This window comes from Euprymna scolopes, chromosome 43 (assembly GCF_053919585.1).
Source record: "Euprymna scolopes isolate OS-2025 chromosome 43, ASM5391958v1, whole genome shotgun sequence".
Taxonomy (NCBI): domain Eukaryota; kingdom Metazoa; phylum Mollusca; class Cephalopoda; order Sepiida; family Sepiolidae; genus Euprymna; species Euprymna scolopes.
In genome coordinates, this window is record NC_136524.1 from 44,279,230 (window position 1) to 44,303,067 (window position 23,838).

Below are 23,838 nucleotides of genomic sequence, written 5' to 3' on the forward strand. Positions count from 1 at the left end.
CATAAAAACGAATTATCCTTCCTAGATGTGTTGATTACCCGCACTGGTCAGGGGTTTATGTCATCTGTATACCAAAAGTCAACTTTCACTGGGCAGTACCTAAACTTCAGCTCCCACCATCCATATAATGTAAAGAAAGGAATTGTCCGTTGCCTACAACACCGAGCAAAAGCAAAATATAGTAGCAGCAATACATATCAAGAGGAGATGGGCAGTTCAAGAGAAATTCTCCACTGAAACAACTATCCAGAATGCAGAACATCAGCTCCAAGAAAACTAGTTCAAATATCAAAGAACACTACTCGAAAATTCACCATAGTTTGTATACCATATATGCAGGGCTTGTTGGAAAAACTTCAAAGAATTTGCAATCCATATGACATCAGGGCAGTATTCAGGAGCAATTCGACTCTCCAGACACATCTTGTGCTAGTCGTTTACAAAAAAAAAAAAAAAAAAAATTATGACTAAAAAACTGTGTATATGAGATACCATATAAATGTGAAAAGCTATAAAAGGGTGAAACATGCTGTACACTAAAAGTAAGGTTAGAAGAACATTGAAAAGTCATAATACGTCGAAAAATCAAAGTCAGCTATGGCTGACCATATATGGAGTGGCGGGGGGGGGGCTTATGAGATGAAGTAAAAATTATAGAAGAATGATGGAAAGTAGGATGACTCAAAGGAGCAGCGCATATGTTGGGTGACGATCAATTGCTAAGTAAACCTAGTATAGAATTTAACACAATATGTAAACCTTTAAAATAGTAATAGATAATATACATAGTAATAAGTAGATAATAATAATGTATAAGGGAGATAATCAGTTACTAAGTAGACTTAGTATAGAATTTAACACAATATGGGAACCGTTAATTATAAATAATAGATAATATATATTTATATACAGTAATAAGTAAATAGTAGTGATATTTACATCTAGAAATCTAGAATTTTCCGCAAAAACCCCGTGGCGCTATGGTTAGAGAACTTGGAAAAATCCAGTTTTAAACATGACCTTTTTCTGAAGGTTGAAGGTTCAATCTTTAGGGTGGGTGACCAAAAATACAATTGCGAATTGACTTAGGATCTCTATTCAGTCATGGCTGATAGGACAAGAGCATGCTACCCCCATGAATTGAATAAAAGGTTCTGTTTGAATTCCGTGCAGATTCTTGAGTTTGACAAGATACACCTGAAGGAGATCAGAGGTTACATCGACTGAAACATTGTGAAAATGGCATTCCAGGGCAGTAGTCCGAAAAATCCAAATAATACGCCTTACATAGGAGAAATTCTGGACAAGAACCGCAGGTTTTGTTTTTGCTTTCCCTGTTAATTTTATTTGCGTTGATATCAACGCAATTTAAAAAATATAGTTAAAAGAAAGAAAAAAATTTTTTAAAAAATAAAAGAGAAGGGAAATTAAAAAGGAATTCCGGGCAATACCAGGTAGGTATAGCTAATTTTTAATAGATTTCTCAGGTTTCTTGATCGACTGCAATTTATACTTTTGGAGTTTAAATCATAAAGCTTTCTGTTAAGTATTCTAGTTTGGAGGTTTTAGCTGGACATGCATACAGACTGAAAGCGAAATGCCTTTTAATTTATTAAAATGATTTCTGTTTAAAAATTTATATTGTACTAGCATTTCAGCCCGGCGTTGCCCGGGTGTTTGGAGGTGTATGCTGAGCAAAAAAAAAAAAAGAAAAAGAAAAAGCGGTCAATTTTTTTTAACTTTGACCCTATTAATGATCCCTTAACATTTATTGTTTGGGGCTCAAATCAAGTTATTAAGTTAGGGCCATGTCCAAGGAATCTATATCTAAAATTTCACGTGTTTAGACGCAAAATTGTAGGAGTTTAGTAGAGTTCTCAAAGGTCAAATCGTTGAACTTGGACCCCTCAATTGCCAAATTTCTGTCCGGAAACCAATCATCGATTTTTCCAAATCTCAGTACCCTGTATATCAAATTTCGAATCTGTAGGCTTAAAATTGACAGAGATATTGCATAGGGAAATGTACACAGACACACAGACACTATCATTTGTGTGTGTGTATATATATATATATATATATATATATATATATATATATATATATATATTAAGTAATGTGATTGATAATTTAAAATTTAAAAATCAAATTATAATTAAATTACAAATCCGTTTCATAATTTCTTATGAAACGGATTTTTAATTTAATTATAATTTGATTTTTAAATTTTAAATTATCAATCACATTACTTAATATTGAATTAGCTCTAGGATATTTACCTATCGAGCTTATTATATATCTAAATTACAACGAGCACTTTCTCTTTCCTGTATTTTAATTAAACTAGTAATTTCACTGTTACATTGAAATACACTCAGCTCTTTAGACTATTGTTCTAATCTCCTTTAAATTATATATATATATATATATATATATATATAGATAGATAGATTGTTCAAGGGAGATAATTTATGCTTCCTTCATTGAAATTGTAAGGGAGTTAATTCTTACTACATTTTCATATACTTTTCAAATGTTAAAATCTGTAGTTGACAACTTAAATATTAATCCCTAATTAATTTTATATATATCTTTTTTTGATTAATAAAGGGATAAAAATCTGATAATATGCTTTTAAAAATGGAGGAGGAATGTCTATATGCTTAATGTTTTGTTTGTGTTGCGTACGCTTTTTCAAGAGTGAAACATCATAATGAGGGTTTCAATTATTAAAATATGGACTATTTTTAGCTGTTTCACTGTTGAAAAAAAAAACATGTAAGATGGATGAAACGTCGAGCATTTAGGTTTATACTTCTCCGTTTTTAAATCATATAATTAAATAAGTTCAAACATATTAACCTAAAAAGCCAATATCTTTTCAAAAGTGCTCAATACATATGCAGATTGATTATAAGTACATTTTGTTTATTCAATTTTCACCCCAAACAAGGCACAGTGCCACTTTGAAGTAGGGGGCTACTATTGGGGGACATAAGTTGCAGGGATATTATGAAGGGAGATGAGCAGCAAGATGTTTGTTCACATTACACTTGAACTTCTGCATGTCAGTATAGTTGGAAAAACAGAATCCCAGAAGTGAGTTCCAAAGTCTAGCAGTTCTGGGGAAGAAACTATTGGAGTAAAAGGCTTTCTTACACCTAGGGATCTCTACAGTGATGGGGTGGGATTTAGCTGCTTGTCCGGTTTGTCGAGGGTATTTATGTTGAAGGGGTACAAGTGCTTGTAGTTTGTGAGAGCATTCACCATTAAAATACTTGTAGAACAGGCAGAGGGATGCAACATTTCATCGATGGGACAGAGGCTGGAGCTTAGATGTTAGTTCAAGATCTATCAGGTTGGTGACCCTCTTTTGAACCCTGTCCAGGAATGAGAGGTTAGTAGCAGACATACCAGCCCAAATGTGACAACAATACTCTATACATGGACGAATGATAGCCTTATAGAGGTACAGGATACTTTCAGGCATAGGTAGCTTTCTAGCATGGTAGAGAGAGCCCATTTTCTTCGCAGCGGCCTTGGCAATGTTTCAGTGTATAAACATAAAAAAATCCCTGTGTATATCAATCTGTTTCAATGATGCTATTATCAAAGTATAGATACACATAGTGATTTTTTATGTCTATATAATTTTACTTATATATATATTCATTCAAAATACATTAATATATTAAGGTAAAAAAAATATGAAGATTTACAGATTCAATCCTATCCTGAAAAAGAAAAGAAAAAAGAAACTCAACATTCGAGATAGAACCTGAACTTACAAAGGGATGTAAATGATACCAAATAAAAAATTTATTATATTTCTTGGATCATCAAATGTTAACAGCTTCGATTATTGGGAATTATGGGGGGGGGGTATTCTGAGGCAAAACTTAACTAAAGATCACTCCCAGATTTAGACACTAAAGTGCTGTAAATTTTCAAGAAAATCTGTTCAGCCATTTCGGAGTCTATAAGGAACAAACTCACACACACACACACACACAGACAAAGTTGCATTTATATAATTGTAGAGATAAAAATAAACAGAAAAATCTGTATGATGTACATACTTGTTACGGAACAAAAATGTCATATTCCAAAAATCACGTGAGTTTGGCTAGTAACTTTTCTATTTGGCTAGTGAACGAAAATATTTAGTTCTTAAAAGTCAACAAATGATAAATTTGTCCGTAGAGCCTTTAAGGAATTTTGAACAAAGAAGTTTCTCGTCCCCTTTTTTCCCAAACTATGGAAAACCATATCTAGCCTAAATGTTGTATATTTCTTTAGTTAATAATTGTTTCTTTCATTTTCTCTCATTTCAGGGTGAAACCTTTGGTTTCTGGTCTTCTTTTCTCTTATTTCCTTTGCAATGTTTTCATCCCCTTGATCAGTCTTTGGGGAAAGAACTATCGTACATGGTGCCTTGCGCTGATACAAATATTCAGGCTTGTAGCGAGAGTACAAGTTCTCAGGGGTGAGTATATTAAACGTATGCACACAGATTTTAATGATTATCAATATTATGGAGAGGATTGAAAATAGATAAAATTTGATGACTTATTAGTCATGAAAGATAAACGAATATTGTGTAACTGTGTCGTGTTAGATGTACAAAACTAGACATGCCTTAAGAAAAAGGACATTGGGCTACAAGTCTGTCTGTTTTATCATTCCATGGCAAGTGCTCGTCTGAGTTCCAATCTATGGCTTCCCCCCTCGCCAAACATTCACGAGAAACACTATCAATAAAATAATTTCCCCCACTCTTTATCTGTGCCTCAACCTAAACATAGATTCCATGAAAAAAGCTTCTTTCTTAGAAATGCACACCTGTGGAACTCTCCTTCGTTTACCTGCTTTCCAGCTGACTACAATATGGTCATCTTCAAGTCCAACGTAAACAAGTTCTTGATGAGCTGCTCTCCTTAAGTAATCCAATTTACCAAATTTACACATCTAATGATTATTACTATAATATTGTCCATTTGACCAATGTACACTCTTTAACCCTTATCCTCGAACGGCCTCTGAGCCTTGATAAGTGGTGATTCTTTTGTAAAAAACAAAAAATCAAATGTTGGTCTCACCTAATTTAAGACTACATTCAGGTATTATTTTAAGTGCATAATTTAGCTAGTGTGTGAATAATTTCACATACTAGCTAAATTTCATTATAAGTTGATGTATAATTATAATGAGTGACTATGACTAAGTGGTTAATGACACAGGCTGAAAACCTGGGTGTCCCAGGTTCAAATCCAGTTGGTTCCGCAAAAACACTTTCATCAAACTGCATGTAGCATCCTGGAAAGAAAGTAAATAAAATAACTCAGTGTATGAATGACGTCATTTTGTTTGTTCATCTTCTGCCCCAATTATTATTATTACATTTTTTTTTTACTCCCTATTTTAAGTTTTTAATTCTTTACACTCCTCTCCAATTAGGTGTCAGACTGTGTGATTTGTCAGACATGCAAGTCTCCTTTTGACATTTTCGAAAGTGATGTATTCAAAAAACACATTTGGGCCTGTATCACCCCTTTTTGACTGGAAGAAGAATGTACATGACTGAAATAGAAGTTAGTTGCCTAAATACATCTTTCATCTTTCAGTCACATAAATTATAAATAATCTCTCATAATATTATTTTCATTTGCAAAAACTTTGGATTATATAGTCTACAAATATAATCACTTTGGCAAAACCTTTCTTTGAACATGTTTTTTTTCTTTTAAATATTCTAGCTTTTGGCGTTTTAATTGAACATTCATTCAAACCGAATTCCTCATATATATATATATATTTTTTTTTTTTTTTTTTTTTTTTTTTATTACATTTTCACCCCAAACAAGGCAAATTGCCACTTTGGTGTAGGGGGCTACTATCAGGGGCAACAACTACTGGGGTACTATGTAGGGATTTGGGCAGCAAGGTGTCGGTTCACGTTACACTTGAACTTCTGCACGTCAGTACTGTTGGGGAAGCAGGGACCTGGAATGGAATTCCAGAGTCTTGCGGTTCTGGGGAAGAAACTATTGGAGTAAAAAGATCTTTTACATCTAGGGACCTCTACAGTGTGGGGGTGGGATCTAGTAGCCTGTCGGGTTTGTCGAGGGTGCTCGCGTCGTGGGGGCACAAGTGATTGCAGTTCATCAGAGCATTCACCACTAAAATACTTGTAGAACAGGCAGAGGGATGCAACATTTCGTCGATGGGACAGAGGCTGAAGCTTAGATGCCAGTTCAGGGCCTATCAGATTTGCGACTCTCTTTTGAACCTTGTCAAGGAGCGAGAGACTAGTAGCAGATGCACCAGCCCAGATGTGGCAGCAATACTCCATACATGGGCGAATGGTGGCCTTATAGAGGTACAGGATACTTTCGGGTGTTAGTAGTTTTCTAGCACGGTAGAGAGAGCCCACCTTTCTTGCAGCGGCCCTGGCAATGCCTTCAATGTAATTGTTCCAACTCATGTTTCCTGTGAACGTTAGGCCAAGGAGTTTGAAAGATGGACTCTCAGATAAAGAGTCGTTGGCCATTGCTATTGGTGGTAGAGAGGGTTTCTTGTAATTATTGAATGAAACTAGTTTAGTCTTGGCAGCATTGAACGCGACCAACCACTTTTGTCCCCATTCCACTACAGATTGGAGGTCTTCCTCTAGTGTTTCTGCCATTTCTTTAGAAATGTGTTCATTCGTCTTCCTGTCGTGTCTGCCATAGAGTGTAGTGTCATCAGCATATATACCCATCTCAGAGGCAATGTTGTCGGGGAGGTCATTTATGAATATCAGGAACAATAGAGGTCCAAGGATAGAACCCTGGGGCACTCCCGCATTTATATCATATTGTTTAGATGTGCGACCGTCGAGGACTACCTGGATTTTTCTCTTATCTAAGAAGGATTTAATTATGTTAAGTATTCTACCAGTGATACCGTATGATCTGATTTTACTGAGGAGACCCTCATGCCATACCCTGTCAAAAGCCTTAGATATATCTAGAGCTACCGCTCTGCCTTCCCCCGCTTTGTCCAGTGATTGGTATATACGTTCAGAGATCACGGTGAGGATGTCTGCTGTGGAACGGGCTTGTCTAAATCCATATTGTTTGTCAGTCAGTAGTTTAGCATCTGTAAGATGATGGATTAGAGCGTGGTTAATTATGGTCTCAAATATTTTGGCAAAAAGTGGAAGGAGGCTAATGGGGCGATAATTTGATGGGTCTGTCCTTTCACCAGAATTCTTGAATACTGGTACAACAGAAGCAGTTTTCCAACAGCCCGGAAAGCAAGCTTCATTAAGACATTTGTTGTAGAGTTTGGAGAGAACTGGAGCTACTTCGGCTGAGCACTTTTTTAATAGCACAGCTGGGATAAGATCGGGTCCACATGCTTTTGAGGTGTCAAGGTTTTTTATGATAGCATGCACCTGAGCAGGGGTGGTTTTCAGATCGTCTAGTGTGGCGTCTGTCCGCATAGGAAAGTCAGGTAGGGGGTGGTTGGAAGGATCCAGTGTGGAGTTTGAGGCAAACCGACTGGCAAGCATGTTAGCCTTGTCGGTTGCTGAGGAGACAACCTCGTGATTGTTGGTTAGTGGGGGAATTGTCGATTGCCCATTATTTACTACACTGTTGTAGATTTTCCAGAAGTCTCGAGTTCCTAGTTTTTGTGCTTCGATGCGCTTTTTAGTGGTTTCCGTAAATTCTCTCTTAGCTGTCGCTATTTCTTTCTTAACGTTATTTCTAGCTTCTATATACTTCAGTCTGTTTGAACTGGACTTATGTCGGTTAAACCTACGGTATGCATGCTGCTTTTGAGTAATGGCAGTTGCACAAGTCGACGTAAACCATTGGGGAGAGTGGGGCTTACTATAAAATTTCCGCATGGGAACATGCGCTTCGATTGCAGTTTTGAACCAGTCAGTGGTCTCGTTTGCACACTGTTCAGCAGGGAGAGAGAAAATATTTTTCCATGGAGCATCTCTAATTAGTTCCAGAGAGAGAGATAGATAATGAATTAACAATATTTATTCCTTACATAATCTGTTAAAAACCCCGTACAAAATAAAATAACTTTCGTTAATTGATTTTATTATTAATCATTTATGTAAATTTTATTTTCATTTAAAAATTCATGTTCAATTTTCAAAGGGAGATAATTTATGTTTCCTTCATCGAGATTTCAAGGGAGCAAATTCTTCTTACACATTAGTTTAATATTAGAGTTGTCTTCCCCTTTCGCCGAAAATCTTTTATAGTAATCGAAATAAAAAAAGTATGCACACATAATGTTTTATATCCTAGAGAGGGAGTTGGGGAGCGCTGACCAGTAAGTATAACGTGAATGTCGTAGTTCTTACAGTCCATATACTCAACATTTAAGAAAGTATTGTTGCATTACATCCTCATAAAGGTTTGTTTACTTTTCAACAAAAATTCCGTTTTATTTCTCTTAGATTCAATAAAAGATATCAGATTGCAATTCTGTCGCCTATTAACAAATAAAAAAGGGTATATATGCAGAATAAGGGCCATGCTGTATTTTCTAGGCAGTTTACATCAAACTCCAGTTATTATACAGACAGTTTACATAAAACTCCAATTATTATACAGACAGTTTACATAAAACTCCAGTTATTATACAGGCAGTTTACATAAAACTCCAGTTATTATACAGGCAGTTTACATAAAACTCCAGTTATTAGACAGGCAGTTTACATCAAACTCCAGTTATTATACAGGCAGTTTACATCAAACTCTAGTTATACAGGCAGTTTACATAAACTCCAGTTATTATACAGGCAGTTTACATAAACTCCAGTTATTATACGGGCAGTTTACATCAAACTCCAGTTATTATACAGGCAGTTTACATAAACTCCAGTTATTATACAGGCAGTTTACATCAAACTCCAGTTATTATACAGGCAGTTTACATCAAACTCCAGTTATTATACAGACAGTTTACATAAAACTCCAGTTATCATACAGACAGTTTACATAAAACTCCAGTTATCATACAGACAGTTTACATAAAACTCCAGTTATTATACAGACAGTTTACATAAAACTCCAGTTATCATACAGACAGTTTACATAAAACTCCAGTTATTATACAGGCAGTTTACATAAAACTCCAGTTATTATACAGGCAGTTTACATAAAACTCCAGTTGTTATACAGGCAGTTTACATAAAACTCCAGTTATTATACAGGCAGTTTACATAAACTGCCATAAGGTGCTGAACAAAAGTTTTGTGATTTTAATTTTTTTTTTTTTTTTTGGCACAAATGCTAGCGGATTTTTTCAATGAATAATATATTGTTTCTGTTATTACGGAGATAATTCAATGAAAAAATTCATTGAAAAAAAATTAAATTATTTTGTTATGAAGAAAATACAATGCTCTCTTAGCTCAGATAGTGGCGAATAACCCTGGAGAGCTAAATGTTCTGGTTTCAATTCCAGCTGATGGCACCCAGGTGATAATTTTTACTTTTGAAATCATTCAAATTATAAAAATATATATATAATAAAAATATATGTATATAATAAAGTAATAAAATATAAATTGTGCAATAATCATTAGAACATTGACTCTATAATGATAAATATTAAATCTGCATGTATTTTATGACTGAGCAATGCCAGATAGCCTATTAGTCTATTCTAAATGCAATCCATTGTAGCAGAGGAAGATTAAGGATTCTTTACATGACAGTTCTTAGTAAATTATCCAAAATTCACCATATATTAAAAAAAAAAAAGAAAGAAAAATCCATATGATATAATCATATGGATTTTTCTTTCTTTTTCGTATCTGTGACGAAACAAAAATATCATGTTCAAAAAATCATGCAAATTTATCAAGTAAGTTTTATTTTTAAATAAGAAAATAAAATTTGATGAATAACCGAGAAACAACTACCTGCCATTTTGTAAAAGTTCTCAAGAAACAAACGGAGATAACTCGACATGGATACGCATGCCCACAATTATAACATGACTCATACATGCTGTTATTTTCTGTTTCTCTTACAATTGTACATTATCTTATGTACTAAAACATACACTCTTGGTGAGTTATAATACACTAGAATGCTCTGCAGAATAATTTCAACGTATACTAGTTGTCCCGATCTAGCGTTGCCTGGAAAAATTTTAACTGCAGAGACACCGCAAAACTCCTTATGCTTTTCGAAATCCCTCAAAACTACACCCGATAAATACCTTGTGTTCAATTTTCTCTTGTCATTTTTACCTAGGACCATCAAAATTGTTTTGCAATCCTCTTCACGATAAGTGATAACCAAGGGAGCTAGGTCAGGAGAATATGCAGGATGGGGCAAGATTTCCCGACCAAATTCTTAAATCTTATTGAAATCTCCCCCATCCACTAAAATGAACAATCGAAACACGATTATTGTTTGTTTCGCAAAAAAAAAAAAAATGAGTTAAAATCAAGTTCTTTCTATTTACACTTACATCAGCTGTTGTTTGTGCTTTACGATGTATGCCCTGAAAAAGTCGTTTCTGATTAATGTTTACCAGTTGTAAAATATAACTGCACTTGTAGATTCCTGCAAACTGCGATTTTCATAAAAGTCGCACAAAAATTACATTGGTAATGATCGTGTAGTTAATATTTAATCTTATTGAAATCACTCTCCTCTATGAATAATAGGAAATAGGATTGTTTTTGTTATTGTTGCAATATGATTAGGAAAGTTTACTAAAATAATTGTTTCAATGTAAATGATTAAGAGAGAAAGACAGACAGTGAAATTGTTAAGCTGGTATTCTTGTGAAGACGCTCTAAAGTATTCCTAAAAAAGAATAAAGAAAAAAAAAGGGGTTGATATAAAGTGTTTCAGTTGAATGAAATGGAAGCAAAACGCATATGTTAAGTATTAGGTGTTGAAGTCAAAGCCATACTTTAAACTGGCTAGAAGCCAGTGAGAAAAACAACTTCTTTATTTACTTACTAGTGGGGGTACCCGGCGTTGCCATAATGGTAGGAAGTCCGGGTGGAGAGAGGTGTGTAAAAAAGTGGTAGTAGCTGTCAAAACAAAAGTAGGCAAACCGGATAAAGAGAGGAGTAAAAAGGGGGGGGGGGCGTTGCCCGGGTGTGTCTAGGTAAGGGGTGGGCAAACTTTTCAGTGCAAGAGCCGCATTAAAAAAATTCAAAATTTTACTGGGCCGCATAGTATATTTTCCAATGTAATTGATATTTAAAAAAGACAAAATAAAAGGATTTCAGAGAAAAAATATAATTAATTTTCATTTATTAGCATTTTAAAGTACTATAGAAGATTACCATAAAAACATTTATTTGAAAGATACAGTAACTTTAAACTTTAAAAGAAAACAATTTTATTAACATGTATTTTTAAGTTTGAGCTTCACATGAAACACATTTGAAAAACAAATAACCTTGTTTGAAGAATAAAAGCAATTCTTAAGTAACTCTGTTTAAAGAGATTAAAAAATATCTTGCTAATTAATATTTTAGAATAAAATCTTTAAAAGATACACATATAAAGTAACTCAAAGGACAAAAATGAATTTAAATATTAAAAAAGAACCGTCACATGAAGCACATTTATTTAAAAATAAAGTAAATCAATTTTAAGAGGAAAGCATATTTCTATTGATATTTTAAAGTAGTAACTTCATATGAAATATATTTATTTGAAAAACATAATAGCTCAGCAACTGAGCAACAGAAGGATCAAAAAGACTCAGTGAGAATGATGCAACTGACTGCAATCATTTACCAGTTTGTTGAAATTAGGTGTCAAGTTGCTTGTACTGATTCTTAACACTGACTGAAGATTTAAGTCTGTGAGAAGTGATCTGTTCTTTGACTTGTTAATTTTCAATATGGAAAAAGTCTGCTCACATATGTAAGTTGAAGCAAATAACACAAACATCTTCCTTGTAAGATTTTTGAGATTTTTAAACTTTTCTGGGTGCAGAGATGCATAAAATTCGACCAGTGGTTTATTTTCAAAGAGCCTTTTTAAAGAGTTGTTGGCTTGCAAATCAATAAGATCTACCTGTAGTTCTTCAGCAGCTGTTTCAACGTCACATGCAAAAGGTGAGTTGAGCAAATCAAACTGTCCTTCAATTGCCTTGAAATCAGCAAATCTTCTGATAAATTCCTCTTTTAGAGCCATCAAGTGGGAACTGTATTTGTCTGATAATGATTGTGTAACAGCTCGTGTTTTCAACAGGAAAATGAACAAAGTTTTGCTCTTTAAGCTGCTTGGCAAAAAGTTTAAGTTTCAATTGAAACGCTTTCACTTCAACATACAGTTCATGAGCAAATACACTTTTGCGTTGTAGTTTTGTATTTAACTCACTCAGCTTTTGCAATGTGTCTACAGCAAATGCAAAATCACAAACCCATTCGTCACACTCCATTTCTTTTAAAAAGTCACAAGGAATTTCTTTCATTTTAAAAAACATGACAACCTATGCTTTTTGTCCCATATTCTCTTCAGTACTTCCCCCATACTTAACCATCGGATATTTGTGTGATACAGCACATCAGTAAAATCTGCCTCGATATCTTACAAGAAACATTGGAACTGCCTGTGTTTCAGTCCCCGTGCTCTTAAGTTCACTGCACGCACTACTGGATCCATAACATGTTTGAGTTTCAAAGATGATTTACAGAGGCTTTCTTGATGTATGATGCAGTAAAAAGACAACACACTGTGCGATGGAAAATCTTCTTTGATTTTTTTATTCATCAAGGTTACAAGGCCACAGTTTTTGCTTCTGAGTGAAGGATCGAACTTGAAGCCCTGAGGCGAAGTTTGAAAATAAAATCGGCCGGCCAGAATGAGTTACTGAAAGATGTTTAAATTTATTTAAGTAAGAACCAAATTGACAGGTGCGTGCACAGAAGTCGTCGAGCATTACGATGACGACAACGACGACGTAAGCAAATGAGGTCAATGACCAGGTTTGTTTGTTATAAGCGAAGTAAAAAAACGAACGTTAAAACTTAAGCAGGGGAGGTAATCAAAACATCGAAAAAAAAAACTAACGTAAGGCAAACAAATGATGTTAAATGTAAAAATCGGAAAAACAAAAAAAGAAGACAGAAAAATGCGGGGAGGTACCCGGCGTTGCTTGGGTGTTTATGGGTGTGTGTGGTTGGACGGGAGTGGGGGGTGTTAATGAAAACCTAAGAATAAGTGAATTAAAAAAAAAACCAAAAAACAGAAAAACAAACGTGAAAAATAGCCACCACCCCCAAAAAAACATGTGAAAAATGGCTTAAATAACCCTGCTTCAATATTAAAATTTAAAAAATCAAAAAAAAAAAGACATCTCACACCACGATTCGAACCCAAAACCTTTAGATAAGGAGGCAACGCTCTAAGCAACTGAGCTAAGACGACGTCGCTGAAATTGTGTCACTTTTTCAAATATTTAAAGTAAATCAGGTTACGACGTCGTATGACGCATGCGTAGAAGTGAATTCGTCATGGGAAGAGGGTTTTTGCTGACCCCCCCCCCCCTGTAGAAAAGTGATGATTTCAGGGTGAAAAAATTAACGTTTTTGGCCAATTTTTTTATATTTGTCGGGCGAAGCTTGAAGTTTAAAATGATACCGATCTGGCGAAAATCCGTGATCCATGTGGAAAGTTTTTGCAAGACATATAAACACACATACATACAAACACACATTTTCGCTTTTATATATATATAGACTAGCGGGGTTACCCGGCATTGCCCAGGTTTTTAGAAGCGTGTGGGGAGAGGGGTAAAATGATTACAAAGGGAAGTAATAACCCTGTTTAAATATTAGGTATATTTTTAGATTAGGTCCACCTCCACAATTTTCTTTTAAATGACTTTTATAGGTTTTCGACTATGCTGAATACGGAAATCGCATTGAAATTCTGCAGAAAAAAGTAGTTATCAAGATATAAAAAGTTGTTTTATGCATTGTATTCTTTGGTGGCCATCTTTGTTACGCGCGTAGATTTGTTTATGGCGCATGCACGCGCGTAATACAGACCGCCGCCAAAGAATACAATGCATAATACAACATTTTATATCTCGATAACTACTTATTTCTGCAAAATTTCAATGCGATTTCCGTATTCAGCATAGTCGAAAACCTATAAGAGTCATTTACAAGAAAATTGTGGAGGTGGACCTAATCTAAAAATTTACTAAATATTATAAAAACAAACAATGTTAAAACTTCTAAAAAAAAAAAAAAAAAACACGAACGGTCCGGCGGTACCTGGCTGTTTGAAAAACCAAAAAAAGTTTGAGGGAGGGGAGGTTCGAACTCGAATACTTGAGGCGAAAGCGAAAAAAAAAAAAAAGAAGGGTTATGAATAAACTAAAAAGTGAATTAGGTCAAATATCAATCCCGCAGTTAAGTTTGTTTTGGTTTAGTTTCCCAACATGTCGGTCCCCATAAAAAATAGGGGTGTCCATATGAAAGCAATTGTCTGATATAAGGTTTCCACCGCATTGATCAAAAGCTGATTGCTTTCTGGACGCTCCAGTGCAGAAGCCGAGAATACACCGTTTGAATTTAGTTTCACTTTATTTATACTAAAAAGCAGGACAAGCAGGCGACACGGCAAAATAGCGCGAATCTCATAAAAGTCAACGTAAATAAATGTAGACACGACACGCATTCCCAAATCCTAGATATTATTATATAAATACTTCTAAGCGATAGTAACCCCCCCCCCCCCGAGAATCACGGCAAAAAAAGTCTTTGCAAGACATATATAAAATGATCACACACATTTTGCCTTTTATATATATAGACTAGTGGGGGGTACCCGGCGTGGCCCGGGTGTTTGTAGGTGTGTGTGTGTGTGTTGGGGGGGGGGGGGTGATCAAAACAACCTTGTTTAAAAAAAAAATGTTGGCAGGGTGTTTGGAGGTGTAAAAGAAAAAAAGGTTTTAGTAGGAAAGTAGGCTTGAAACCCAAACCTTTGACGTGGAGGTGGAAACGAAATGGAAAAAACCCTGGGACCTGAATAAAACGCATCTTAACAGGTGCGAGAAACTTAAGTCATGTGATGTTTGACCTTGAAACATGACGTGGCTGCAAGCCAATTTTTGTTTTGCTTGTTTTATATTGAAAAGCAAATGATACACGGGATGCTCTAAAAATCTGGAAAAAATAGTGCATGAAAGTCGGACAAATAAAATAGACAGGCGACCTCCATTCGTAACTCTTAGATATTATCATTTAGACGTGATATAAAAAGTTTTAAGAAGGAATGAGCCGACCAAGAAGTCCAGCAAAAAAAGTATTTTACAGACATACACAAAAAGCGAACATACATACATACATACACACATTTTCACTTTTATATTTATAGACTAGCCAGGGGTGTCTGGGTGTTTGGAGGTGTATGTGTTGGGGGGGGGTAGATCAAAACAAAATGAAAACTAAAGAATAAGAGAAGTAATAAAAAAATTGAAAACACAATGTTAAACTTATTAAAAACAATTGCAAAAACAAAAAAAAAACCACCGAAAACAGTTTTGGGAGGGAGGTAGGCTCGAACCCGAAGCCTTGAGATTAATAATCTGATGACTTAGCATGACACCATGAAGGCAGAGACTTGAGAACAGCCAAAAATAAACGTTTAAAAACGCAGGTGGTTGAATGTCAACATATGGTTTTCTAGGTCAAACGTCACGACATAGTAGCAGTAGAGAAAACGAATTCTCAGCACAAATTTTGTAAGATAAAAGTCGCTGAAATAAAAGATATTTATGACATCGTTTTGTAAATCGTAGATATTATAATCTAAGGAGTATATAAAAAGTTCTAAGACATAGCTCTCCCCACCCCCCGGAGAACTCGCTCCAAAAAAGCTTTTGCCAGACATACACAAAAAAATGCACACACACACACACACACACACACACACACACACACACACACTAACACACATTTTGTCTTTAATATATATAGACTAGCAGAGGTTCCCAGTTTTTCCCGGGTTTTTGAAAAAAAAAAAAAAAGTTTGGGGGAGGGAGGTAGGTTCAAACCCAAATCCTGGAGGCTAAAGTGAAAAAAAAAAAAAGCGTGATGACTTAGCTCGACTCTACGGAGGTAGGGGAATGAGAACAGATGAAATTTAATGAGTAAAACGTGAATTAACAGGTGCGTAAATTTAATGAGGTCAAACATTAATCCCGCACTTAACTTTTGCTGCGAAACAGTTTTTTTGGTTTTGTTTCCCCAAGAAGTTGGGGGGAGGGGGTGACTAGCTCCCCATAAAAAGGGGAGTAATAGCAATTGTCTGATATAAGGGGTTTTCCCCGCATTGATCAAATCAAGCAGAGTGCCAGGGGGCTGCTTCAGCTAAGGGTTCAATTTCGCTTTTACACTGAGAAGCCAAACAAACATGCATAGACCAAGAAATATCGCGAAAATAGCATATAAAAGTTGCCCAAATTAAAGATACATGCAAGCTCATTTCGTAAATCGTAGATATTATAATCTATGTAGTATATAAAAGGTTCTAAGAAACAGTAACCGCTCCAAGCACCCCCCCCCCCCCACTGAAAAAAGCCATTGCTGGACATACATAAAATTGCGCGCGCACACACACACACACACACACACACATTTTGCCTTTTATATATATATATAGATAGATGGATGTTAAAGAATAAGTAAATCTGGACAATGTGGAAGTGATGTGTTCAGTGAGAATGAATAGTTTTTAAAAGAAACTAATAAAGCTGTGTATTGTTTGCAGTAAGCAGTCTGAAAGTCTGTGTCGTAATTATGCTATGTGTGGTAAGCAGAGGTTTTTATGTTTTTGTTAGAGTAAAGGAGGACATCATCTCAAATTTTATTAAAATCATTCTGAAAGTATTAAAAAATTCAATCTCTTAAACCATGAAAGAATCTCAGCAGCAAATCAAAGTGTTGGAAGCCAAAAACAAAACAAAAAGGAATGTTCATTATTTACATACTGAATGAGTATTAGATGTCTGATAATAAAATGAAATAATTATGGATGCATGTAATAATTGAACCTTATGAAATATTTGGTAAAGGTGTAAACTGGGAGAGGAGGAGGACATAACAGTGAGTGAGGAAGTATCCTGTTACCGTCTGTAAGTATGACTGATTTGGGAAAGTGATTCTCCTCAGAATTATTGCAGGAATTACTATATTGAATTAAATGGATTGATAATAACCAGAACGGAAAAACATACTTCAGGTATTGGCAGGTAGTGTGACCATATTGGATGTATATGTGACATCTATGTTTATATTGTTATAATGTTTTTTCTAGAAGGGAAAAATTGTGTTTTATATATATATATATATATGTGTGTGTGTATGGAGAAAGAGTGGTAGAGACAGAGAGAGAGAGAGAAACAAAGGAGTGTGAGTTAGTTTGAAATCTACAATTTATTTTCTTCTAAGTTCATGTTTTTATTGTTATAATGTTTTGTTTTGTTTTTTTTTCTAACGGGGGGGGGGAACTATATCTATTTTATAAATATAGGAATATATTGTTTTACTTTTTTAATTTTTTTTTTTCAGTGATATGTGAATATTCACACATTACAGCTATTTTGATGATACTTTTGGGTTATATCAGCCAATGGTGGTTTTCCTGACCAAATATTCATATTTGTAAGTTTCTTTTCTATTTATTTTTTTTTAACCTCATTTTTTTCTCCCAAAAATGTATAGGAATCTCTTATTAATATTTGCTAACTTTTTTTTTTTTTTTGTATTTTTGTCAGTTTTTTTTTTTTCTTGTAACTTAATCTATTTCTTTTCAAAATGAGCCCAGAATTACATTGAGTCAAGTGTAGATTCTGAGTTTTTATTAATGTCGATCTGTGAGTAAAAAGTTGGATTTTTCAATTAAATCTTTATGGCGTGTAAGTAAAACTTTATTTTACAACAAATTAATGTTGGAAATTAGTCGTCTGTCCCTCTCTTTTAAAGTAAAAAAAAAAAAAAAGTATCATTTAAATGATTAAAATAAATATTTTTATTGGATGAAGTATGAAATACGGACCTCAACCAACTTCAATGCTAAAAAAAAGGACACCTACTGGTCGACACCAGTTTATCTTAAGCATTGCACTCTTATTATACATAAACAATGAGGGTATCTTTTGTATATATTTACACAACTTTAATTAAAGTTTCGACTGATAGTTTTATTGAAAACTAGCAGTTCAGCCTGGCTTTGCTCAGGTCCTACGTGTTGTTCATAACTTGCCCTACATGTGAATACATTTTATGTAAGATTTCAAATGTTTAGACCAAAATTTGTCTGAGTAATTTTGTAGAGACCGCAGAGGTCAATTTTTTTTTAACTTTGACCCCAATTTTAACCCCCTTAACATTTATTTTTTGGGGCTTAAATCAAATTAAAAAGTTTGATCCAAGTAACCTACATCTAAAATTTCAAGTCTTCAGACCTAAAATTGGCGGAGGAATTTGATAGAATCTGCAATGGTCAAATCTTTCAACTTTGAAGTTTGGCAACCAAATTTTCACCCCAAAACTGATTAAAATGCTTGCCACATGTTTAAATGTTAAATGTTTAAAACCAAAATTGGCTGAGTAGTTTGCTAAACGCTGCAAAGGTCAAATCTTTTGAACTTTGAGCCCTTGGCAGCTCAGATTTTCAACCCAAACCAATTAAAAAGCTTGCCCTATCTCTGAATACCCTTTATATAAAATTTCAAATGTTTAGACCAGAAATTGCTTTAGTAATTTGGTAGAGACCGCAGGGGTCAATTTTTTTTTTTTTTTTAACTTTGACCCCTTAACATTTATTTTTTGGGACTCAAATCAAATTAAAAAGTTTGATCCATGTCCAAGTAACCTACATCTAAAATTTCAAGTGTTTAGACTCAAAATTGGCAGAGGAGTTTGGTAGAGTTTTCAAAGGTCACAAATCGTTGAACTTTGACCCCTTGGCAGCCAATTTCTGGCCGAAAACCAATTAAAAAGATTTTCCCAAATCTCAATACTCCATATGTCAAATCTCAAATCTCTAGACTGAAAATTGACAGTTATTTGGTAGGGAAATGTACACACACACACACACACACACATTTTCACTTTTATATATAGATACTAACAAAAATGAGTTATGTTATTTATTCGTGACCACCATTGACTTTTATGTAGAGTGTATTTATATATTTAAAGTTTTCAAGTGGATTTTCGTGAATGGATATTTTTTTTTTTATTATTATTATTAGTTTTATTTATATATCTATTATTTTTTTTCTTTTTTTTTTCACACCCATGATTTATGTCTATTTACAAAACTTTAATAAATGGATTTTGTGCAGAGATGGTATCATACAATTTGAAAAGAGTAAAAACAGCAATAATAATAAAAAAAACTAGTTATATTATTTACTCTTGAAAAAGATAATGTTTTAAAGAATAATTAAATAAATATTAAATTGTATTAAAAACGCACTCTACATAAAAAAAAAAATCAACTTTGGTCGAGAAAATTTGAAACATTCGTGAGCATCCAAACAAGTCAGTTATTTTATATTTGTTTCTGCCATTAAAAAGTTCGGTTTGAATAGTTTTATAAAAAAGAAGAAGATGGGATCATGCTGAATGAACATAAACTACACTGAATCCCCTAAAAAGGAGGAGGTAATGCCTGAGAGGATGATATTATGATAACAAATGTATCATAATGAATGAAAATATCCTACACTATCCCCCATAGGAGGAGATAATGCCTGAAAGGAAAAAAAAAAAAAGGTGGAAATATTTGGAATGATTGTATTATTACAAATGAACGAAAATATGCCACAATGCCTCTTGAAGGAGGAGGTAATGCCTGCATGTAGTTTAACAACATAACAAATAATTCATTCCCATTCCGAAAAGAAAAAAAAAGATGAGGTAATATTAGGAAGCATCTTCCCATAAAAAGAGAAGATAATACCTGGGAGGATGTTATGTCACCAGAACAGATAGTACACTACCCTTTTCCTCTAAAAGAGGAGATAATGCCTGGGAGGATGTTATCATGACAACAGATACTATACTACCCTCTCCTTCAAAAAGAGGAGATAATGCTTGGGAGGATGTTATCATGACAACAGAACAGATACTACACAACCCTCTCCCTCCAAAATAAGAGATAATGCCTGGGAGGATGTTATGACAACAACAAATACTACACTACCCTCTTCCCCTATTAAAAACGGTCCTGGATATGACCTTAAACTATATCCGGTGGTGAGGCCCCAGTTTGCGGGCTTTGGAGAAGTGTGGAGCCACCCTTTAATTGCCATTGCTCCCAGGTCCACTCTAACCCGGACTGGTAATACCTGTTAGGGTCCCAACTATGGGTTAAATAGAAACTGACTTAAAAAAAATATACTCTATTAAAAAATTCTTCTTCAAAATCACTGGATTTGGCATTAAATTATCTGAAAAGGGTTGATATGTCGTAAAACAAAAACAACCAACCAACCAACCAACCTATTAAAAATGAGAAAATAGTCCCTTGTGAAGTTACTGCTATAACAACAGAACAGATACTACACTACACTTTCTATAAAGGAGGAGGTAACGTTTAGGAGGATTCCCCTATCTCCCTTAAAAAGAGGAAGTAATACTACACTACCCACCCACCCCATAAAGATAATGCAATAGATTCCTGTTTAAATCAGCATTTATTGTTTTTGTTTTTTTTGTTTTTTTTGTTTCATTCATATAAAAATACCTAGCCCATATTTTTTTTTATCATTCTTTTGCCATTTTGGCTAAAATCAAACTGTAGTATCTGTTGTCAGCATCCCAGTGACAGACATTTTGCTTATGCCATAAATCGGAAGTTTTCATGGAAACTATCTCTCTTGAAAAAAATAATGAAAATGAAATTCTAGAAAAGTTTAAAAAAAAAAACAAACATTAACCTATTTTATATTAGATTGATTTAATTAATATTGATAATTACAGTGTAACCCGGATATAAGAAAAACGGATATAAGAGAGACTTTCTCTGGTCCCAAATTTGAGCCTGTGTTAATGTACAGTGTAACCCGGATATTAGAGAGGGTAAGTCTCTTCTATCCGGGTTACTGTAAAACAATATTACTAATGGCAAAACTATTGCATATATACACGGGGGCGTTTCAAAAGTAATGCCTCCTATTTATTTTATTCCATTTGAATGGATCAGAGGGGATTGTAAAGTGCATTGTTATGCTGACTGAACTCAATGTATTCATGATCTGATAGTTTTGTCTCTCTGTTGCAGATATTGACAGTGTGGGACTCTAAGAAAGCAACCCGTGCATCAGAAGCAGCGAGGCGTCGTTGAATTCCTGGTAAAAGTGTATTGAGAGTGATGGGTAACTTGTTTTAATGGTACCACTCGTGTCTTCGTAGCTCTTCAACTTTTTGTTGAAAAATAGGAGGCTTTACTTTTGGAATGACACTCATATGAGAAAATATGACAATGCAAATTACAAATATATTTTACAGAATATTAATTAGAAACTGTTTAAAAAATAAATATGTAAATTAGATACGCATAAAATGGTTTGGGTTGCTTCAGATTAATATGTAAACGCTATTTTTAAACAATGTTTTATCATAGTATTAAATAAAAGCATAACCTGTTGTAATGTTATTATTGGTAAGGAAAAATGGGGAAAGAAACTTTTACATTTGTTTATTTAAAATTGTGTCAAGATCTGTTTTATAAGCTGAAACTTTACTATTAAATAAAATCATTTGCCTTTTTCTCCATATCTTTTGCAATTCGGAATTTTGAACACGGTACAAAAATAACCTTGTGGAAATATTTTTTATATTTTGAAAAGAACATCTAAATCTTACTACACTTGCTGAAAATGTTAATAATTCGTATTTAGAAATAATATGTAACATTCACACGGTGCTTCCTATTTGGGGATACTAGGTACTGTATGTAGGAGGACCTTAACACCTCCCTGCAAGAATTGTATTTTGTCATCTACCCTAACTGTGATACACATGCTTGTGAATTTGACATTTCTTTGACACTTCCTCCTGTGGAGGAAGCCGGTTCAATTCGCCTAGAATGGATGCTGTTTGTCATCTATAATATAAATCTCACCTGTCTGTTTAAATGTATGCATGTTTGTATGTCTGCCTAAAACTTTTGACAGAGGCGACGGATTTTCACGAGATTGGTATTATTTTGAACCTTGACAATTATCGAAACATTGGCTTAAAACATTAATTCCTTCACCCTCAACTGGGCACTTTTCTACAGGAAGAGGTCACTTTTTTTGCCGATATTTTCGAAAGTCATCCATCTCTTTTCAATTGACTAGCCTTAATTTAAGCCTATGTCACTTCTAGTTTGGCAATGGGTGCAACAGCAAACACATCATGCTTTTTTGGGTTTTTTTCACATTCTTTTCCTCTTTCGTAGTATGAGTGTGAGCCTGCCTGCCTACTAATATTTTTTTTTTTTTTTGCTTCACAAAAAAATGACAAACCAGAATAAAATATTGATTTTGTATAAAAAAAAATGCTTTAAAGCACAAAACTTCCAGAAAGAGACTCATTCTTATTATATAGACTAGCTCTCTTTAAATTTTTCTTAGATTAGCATTTTACAAACAAACTCAGATAATAGTTTTTTTTATAAATACTAATTATTTATTTTATTTTCTCTACTTCAGATTTGGATTCTGAATAAACAGTATCTGCCTAATGTTCTTCTGGTGGCAAATTCAATTCAGGGGAAGATAACCCATCTCAAACCAAGAAACCATGCAGAATTATTCAAAATTACACTTTTTGATTGTTAAATGCTTTGGTTGCAAAGTCTAACTTGATCAAGAAACTAAAAAACAAAGCCAAAGCAATAAACAGGATGAAAGAGAACAAAAAAGGGTGGAAGCATGAATCACAAGAGAGGCTAAATAAGAAACATGAAAACCTAAAGCAAAAAATCAAGATTGAGAAAGGGAACTGCTCTCAGCAACTACAGGACTACAGGCCAATAACCTGCTTACCAACCATGTGGAAAATCTTAACAAATCAGAGCAGTAGACCTTTGAAAGGAAAAGCCAATATTATCAAAACATAAACTGAGGAAGACCAAAAACAACTAAACTGGACCTGACAGAAATAAAATTTTACTGGAGTAAAATATGGGAAAAATGACAAGATCACAACAGAAATGTTAAATGACTATAAGACATGAATGAAGAGTTACTGAAAATTGAAGAAGGAACAGACAGCGAGGAAAGACTCAAGATAACACTAAGCAAACTGGCAAATTAAAAAGCACCAGATTACGATGGAATAAACATATACTGGTTCAAAAATTTCACTACACGAAAGGCTCATACAAAACCTGTAAAGATGTATCCACAAAGCAGACATGTCAAAATGGATGACCAAAGATAGAACCAAAAAAAAGGAACCGCTATTGGCAGCTACAAGCCCATAACATGCTGACCAACCATGTGGAAGATCCTAACAGCTCAACTGAGAGAACAAAATTACCACTTCCTTAATAACCGTGAACTAAAGAAAAGAAATGATCCCAAAAAGGAAAAAGAGAAGTGCATGAACTACTACACATCGACTAGATGATCCTGAGGAAGGTAAAAATAACAAGAGAACATAGCCATGGCATGGATCAATTATAAGAATATGTATGACAGAATCCTTCAAGCATGGCTAATACAGTACTTGAGGATGTGTAAAGTACCAGAGAAGATTAACAATTTGATTGGAAAAGCAATGAGAACATGAGGACTTGAACCGACAATTGGAGAATAATTCATAAC

At 34.3% G+C, this 23,838-nt stretch overlaps 1 protein-coding gene across 3 annotated transcripts in view; it reads left to right on the forward strand.

The window, feature by feature from the left end:
* The window catches only part of LOC145268307 (protein ARV1-like), a 90,020-nt gene extending 66,434 nt beyond the window's left edge, over positions 1 to 23,586 (forward strand). For all 3 annotated transcript variants that reach the window (XM_080123762.1, XM_080123763.1, XM_080123764.1), the window contains 3 exons: positions 4,335 to 4,486; positions 17,579 to 17,671; positions 22,720 to 23,586. In XM_080123762.1, coding sequence (XP_079979888.1) covers positions 4,335 to 4,486; positions 17,579 to 17,655 — 229 coding nt within the window. In that variant the 3' untranslated portion in view covers positions 17,656 to 17,671; positions 22,720 to 23,586. The remainder of the gene's footprint in view (positions 1 to 4,334; positions 4,487 to 17,578; positions 17,672 to 22,719) is intronic.
* Positions 23,587 to 23,838: the final 252 nt, after the last annotated feature.